The sequence below is a fragment of the Dermacentor silvarum genome, chromosome 2 (assembly GCF_013339745.2).
Source record: "Dermacentor silvarum isolate Dsil-2018 chromosome 2, BIME_Dsil_1.4, whole genome shotgun sequence".
NCBI classification, from domain to species: domain Eukaryota; kingdom Metazoa; phylum Arthropoda; class Arachnida; order Ixodida; family Ixodidae; genus Dermacentor; species Dermacentor silvarum.
Window position 1 is genome coordinate 110,469,479 of NC_051155.1, and position 6,415 is coordinate 110,475,893.

Consider the following 6,415-nt stretch of genomic DNA (forward strand, 5'->3'; position numbering starts at 1 on the left):
TGCCATAACTGGATTCATTCGAAAATCAGATATAAAGACCACTGCCACCGTCGGAGGAGGACATTGTGTACAATTTGTTTGCTTGCGATGTATCTTGAGCATTTTCGGTAACAACCACAAAGACGCAACACGTCATTAGGCTCAATGTGGTTCCTGCTTAACGCATGTTGAGGCTCTCGTGCGTTTAATCAAAGGCGTGTGCGCAAAGCACCAAGCTCTGCTGCTGTCGACGGTCTAGCATAATACAGCAGGAGGCTTCATGACAGCATGTATTGCAGCATTTACTTCTGTAACTTTAGAGCTCCCTGGGGTAGGCGTGTCACCAGTGTACGCGGGTATGAGGCCTCATAGGCTTTCGTGTAGATGTCATAGCGTGGCGTGTTTCACAGCTACTGATGGCATACAGACCAATTGCTTTATGCCAGAAATTTAAGTTCTATCTGATAGGCACGTAGTACATAATTCTACAGAATACTTTTGCACGTGCCTATAGTTTATAAGACGTTCGAGGAGCAGAAATGATGCGGCAAAATGTGTCACGTTACCTGGATACGTGCAACAAGCATACTTGAGTTCACGGACGCTGTAAATGGTGTCGATTACGAATATGTATGGCACTGACTGTGCTTCAACTTTGAAATGGTTGTCATTTTATACCCACAACGCGGAAGTGTAAGCAACGTCCAGAGGGCTTGTGGTTACACAAACCGTACTGCGTGAAAATTTAGCCACCGGCTTGCAATTCCTCAAATGTGGAAACTCTCCACTAGATCTCACGTCATATAGGCACATTGCGCTTCTTATTTGAACCAGCAACGTTAGGAAATAAACAATGCCAGCTTGCTCAACGAAATACTGTATTGTCTACAAAGTAGTTTAACCTGACAGTATAGCTGGCTTCTGGTGTGGTTGTTGGCGGCTATCGACGTTATTAACCCAATAAAGTCTTTGTCGAAAATAAAATTTAAAAAAATCGGTTTATGGCATTGTGCGTTACAATTTCCTGGAAGAAAAGGGAAGCTGTAAAATGTGCAAGAAAGCTTACAATGTGGCGTTTACTTATATGATGCGGGATCTTAAATAGTATGCGTCCATGACTGACACACTTCCTTGCAGCATATGATTCTAGCAATGAACTGTAGCAGTTATTTGCGCACGTAACTTGAGCGCCATTGGGACCGCTTTCAGCCGTGTTTTCCCTTTTTCATGAAAAGAGTAACTAATAAAAAATTGTGGGGCTTTACGTGCCAGAACCACGGCTTGATTATGAGGCACGCTGTAGCGGCACGCCTACATTACACTCGTACGCGCTTAACCATTGCGCTATACATTTATGCATACGAATCACCAACTTGTCCAATCAGCCACCCTACTATGATATAAGAAGACCTACAAATACAAACTCTTTCCATTCTTGAATAAAGCATTACAAGCAAACTTAAATGAACAGATAGGATAGCACATTTACTGTGCTATCCTATCTATATATCCTATATTACTAGTGGATAGCACATTTACTGTGCTATCCACCGCTTTCATGGCAGGAAGGTACCATAGGACGCGTGTTCTGAACGAACAGCTGCGAACCACAGATATTTGTCATGAGAACAATTGATAATACCCATCTGACAAATCCTTCGCGCACTGTCGATAACGCTTCTGCGAAGGCCGGGTTGGAGGTCATGGCTTTCAAGCTATGTTATAAATGACGATGCAGAATGATAGGTTAGTGCAGTTGGATGTGCAACATCGGCGAGTGTAGGAAGATCGGTTAATAAAATAAGTTTGGCCCTGGTATTTTTCAGGTCGGGGAGGAACGTAATTTTGCTCTCCACTTGCTTAATAAATTGTATTGTTCTCCACGCAGCGTACACAGGCTCTCCGAGACAAATATGCGCGGCCTGATGCTCTGCATAGCTCTCTTGGTGGCATCTACCACAGGTAAGCTTTTAAATTCAAATTCGTCTTAGTGTATAGCTCCTCTGCAGTTATAATGACATAAATATCACATAAAACCAGTAGACGAGATCTCGCAAGTAACAAAGGACCTAATAAAGAAACGATAAAGCATGAAAGTGTCCTAATAAAGATATCAGATTGAATACGCTGAACTGTCAAAACTAATCAAGAAGAAAGTAATGGATAGTTGAAATTATAACGTGGAAACTATTGAGGAAGCAGTAAAATATGGAGGCAGCATGAAATATCAGTGAGAATAAAACTTGGCATAGGACTAGGCACGATGTATGCACAGAAAGATAAGCAGGGCAATTTTCTCAGCAATTTCGATGATATAGTAAAAGCAACGGAAGAATTCTGTACCGACCTGTACAGTGCCCAGAGCGGCCACGCTACCTTCAGCCGAAGTAGTGATTAACAAGCTACAAGGCTCCTTCTATAACTAGCGGTGAAGTCAGAAGCGCCTTACAAGACATGACCCGGGAAATAGCTGCTGGAGAAGATGGAATAAGAGTCGACTTCATAAAAGACGGAGGAGATATGCTTGAAAAGCTTGCAGCCCTTTATACGCAATGCCTCACGACATAAAGTGTACCAGAGAACTGGAAAAATGACAACATTATGCTAATCCATAAGAAGTGAGACCTTAGCGAATTGAAAAATTATAAAGCGTGGTTTCGGTACTGTATAAAATAATCACCAAGATAATTTCCAATAGAATCAGGGCAACACGAATTCAGTCAACCAAGAGAACAGGCTGGCTTCAGGAAGGGATATTCTACGATGGGTCACATCCATGTCATCAATCAGGTAATCGAGAAATCTGCGGAGCAAGGTCCATAACTCACAGGAAATTTACAGACTAATAATATTGGGTTGGAGTGCATACGGCAGGCATTGCCACCGTATGCAATGTCTGCGATAGAAAGAGCGATGTAACGGGAAATGTTAGGCCTAACGTTAAGGGACAGGAAGAGAGCGGTATGGATCAGAGATAGCCGACATTCTAATGGAAATCAAGGGGGGAAAATGGAACTGGGCAGGCCATGTAATGTGTAGGATGCATAACCGGTGGACCATTAGGTTTACAGAATGGGTACCAAGGGAAGGGAAGCGCAGTCGAACGACGGAAGAAAACGAGGTGGGGTGATGAAATTAGGAAATTTGCAGGCGCAAGTTGGAATCAGCTAGCGCAAGACAGGGGCAATTGGAGATCGCAGGTAGAGGCCTTCGTCCTGTAGTAGACATAAAAAGACTGTTGTTGTTGATGGTGATGAAATATCGCCTATATATTAGTGCCAATACATTGTATGCACTCGTGTCGCTCGATGCTGATAATTTCTATCGACAGCTCTTGATCTGCCAATCGTAATGAAAACTTAGGTGATATGCGTCGCTCGGAAGGTCTTCGACTGCATACAATATGAAATATTGCTTAATAAAATGCCAAGATATCATGTGAGGAGGACTGTGTTACAACTCACTAAAATTATTTGTGGTCGTTATCAATTACCGTAAATGTAACATCGTCCATGCTAATGCTAACGCAAGCTTTGCCGCAAGATCAATACAAGGCCCTGTTTTTTTTTTTATTTTCGTGAATTACTAAATACACCCGATTCCCTTGAAATCATGTACGTAGACGATAAAAATGCATTTTTTATTTTGAAAGAGCTACAAACAATAGAAAATAATGTTAATAGTAATTTTTCATCTCTTTCATGCTGGCTAAGGGAAAATCAATTGCAGCTTAACACAAAAAACTAATCGTAATAAATTTTATCCGGTACAGGAAATGATTACTAACGAGGGAAAATTGCGCTTATCGGAGAGCCTAATATCAAAGTTCGCACATAGAAGTCTCCTGGCCATTGTTTGCAGAGGACCTATCTTGGAATGCTCGCATCAGTAGTTAAGCCGCAGAACTTGAAAAGTGTATAGGGGTGTTTGTAAACCGCCTTCATCCAACTGTGGCTAATAAAATCTATGCATTGTGCACTATTCTACTCAATATTATGGCACGGTAATTTAGTATGGCGAACGATAGCAAAAGGAAATTACAATTATTTATTAGTTTTGCCAAAACAATTAATGCGCTGTTATGCACGGTACAAAGGACATCCACAGAATTTGAGAACGTCCTCTCCATTCTCCAAACAAAACATATTAAGAGCAAATTAAATCTTTTATTACAAGTTACACCAATTATAGTATGATAAAAGTATACACATACACACATAGCAATATTGATGAACATAAGTAGCAACTTTAGCCAGCGAGAACGAGGCATGCGAGTCATATTAAATAATTACGAAAAACAATCCAGTACCTACCAAATAACGTTGCCTTTCAAAAAACTCGAAACAAATTTTAACTTTGCCGTCAGTTCCGATCTCTTTGAAAAGAACTGAAAAAATATATTATTACCCAGCATGTTCACGTTCACTTTGCCCAGTAAAGCTAATTTTCTGCCCTTATAATACATACCAAATTATTTGCGATATGTAGAGGGCACTTGCCATGTATGTCTTGTATTTCATGTTTCTTAGATTGAATATTTTCACTGTACAGAGCTGAGATCTCATGTATTAGCATTATTGTTTAGGTGATGTATTTTTCTTCCTTTAGCTAAAACAACTCTTGAATGCATGACGTCTTTATTTTCTCAATTTTAATATATATTTTATAACTTTTCACGAAAAAGGGAACCGGCCACACCTTGCGAACGTTTCAGTCTGTGATTGTTTGCTTTCTTTTTCTTTTCTTTTTTGTGTAGCAGTGACAAAGGCATCGGTCAGGCACAACGTTACATTAACTTTTGTGCATGCCTTGGTATACTAAAAAAATTAAGCAAAAGTAGTCTAAATATTAGCGCTATGCTTTCACTTCTGCACGCATATTGCTTTGTCATTACTCTCACGGCAGGGTGCAAGTGTGTGATAAACAAGGAATTTATTTGTAGCCGGTGAAGCTAGATAGTTCTACATGGTTCACCCTCTAGCATGTCAGAATTGTGGTGCGTTCAGAATTTCGGGTACTTTGTGCAATTTACGGCATCTGTCTGTCCGTCCGTACGTCCGTCTGTGTGTGTGTGTGTGTGTGTGTGTGTGTGTGTGTGTGTGTGTGTGTGTGTGTGTGTGTGTGTGCGTGTGCGTGTGTGTGTGTGTGTCCGTCCGTCCGTCCGTCCGTCCGTCCATACTTCTACATTTGATGGGAGTCGAACTCACTTGGAGACGCCCATATCTCCAAGTTGGATTCCAATTGAAATCATTAGCATCGAGTAGGGCGAAGTTAATTACGGTATAGGCAATTAAGGTTGAAGTATTTAAGGCACTCGAAACTACGATTTTTGGTGGGAGAAAACAAGTAATATGACGTAACAACGCTTTAGAATGAAAATGTCAAGTAATGTAAGGAATGTCTCGTGAGCGCGCAAGGTGGCGCTTTCAACCTCTTTAGCATATGCTAAAGTGATTTTCAACTTTTGTCGTATCAGAAGATATTGCAAGCGCGAATGCGTTTCTTGAGATCCACCGCGCATTGTGAATGCCTCTAGTGAGAACCACTTTTTGGTAGTTTATCTCTACATATATCTGTCTATCCATCCTCTTTTCTCACCCCCTATTTCCTTCACCACAGTGCAAGGCAGCATGCCGAAGATTCGCATCTCGTTAACCTGCCTGCTATTCCTCTCGTTCTATTTCTCTCCCTAATTATTTCACCTTTGCTGACCTGTTCACGTTTCGCTGTATTTGCAGTTACTGACGCGTATATCTGGGGTTCTTGTATCAATTCGCCTGTGTTGTGTTATAGGAGATGAAATTAGAGACGTGAGGGTGGAGGTCGGCCGTGCCCTGGAAACCATGGGCGAGTGGCTGCAGAATGAAGGCGCACCTGGCACGGAGGAGGAGCGTGCCGCCCTCCAGGAGGCGCTGCGACAAATCGCCGAGCTTCGCGCCAAGGACGTCGACCTCGAGGAGGTGGACCCCTATGTCTGGGACAAGGTCACCGAAGTGGCCACCGGCATTGCCAAAAAGGCTGTCATCGCTTTCGTTACCCAGCAAGTGATTGGTCTTATTGGCGGTGCCATTGGCTGATACATCAAAAACAGAAGTGGTACACAGTAGCAGCCCTGACAATCTTGAGGATTTCATTGTACACTTGTTAATAAAGCGCAAACAACTTCAGCGATCTTGTATTGCCTTCCTAAACTCTGATCCTGTCCGCGGGGGAGTACAGTCGTCTGCAAACAGAGCTCCCGTGCTCTTTGAGGGGCAGGTGTAAAAGATCATGCAGCAGTGTAAACGCTAGTTTGGTAAGGTTATCTGGCCAAATAATATTTTTATTAGCACGGTGTATAGGTTTCTTTAAAGACTTCGGGGCCCTTTCCTGACTTCCAATACCAGGAGTGCTTTACTCCTGGTGACATTGGAATTATGTAAATTCCTCAATATTC

At 42.1% G+C, this 6,415-nt stretch overlaps 1 protein-coding gene across 1 annotated transcript; it reads left to right on the forward strand.

Annotated features, from left to right (window-relative positions):
* Positions 1-1,742: 1,742 nt before the first annotated feature.
* Positions 1,743-6,133, forward strand: LOC119441072 (uncharacterized). The gene is made up of 3 exons (XM_037705785.2): positions 1,743-1,805; positions 1,868-1,941; positions 5,773-6,133. The coding sequence occupies exons 2-3, from the start codon at positions 1,893-1,895 to the stop codon at positions 6,054-6,056; spliced, it is 333 nt and encodes a 110-aa protein (XP_037561713.1). The 5' UTR covers positions 1,743-1,805; positions 1,868-1,892; the 3' UTR covers positions 6,057-6,133.
* The last annotated feature ends 282 nt before the right edge of the window (positions 6,134-6,415 follow it).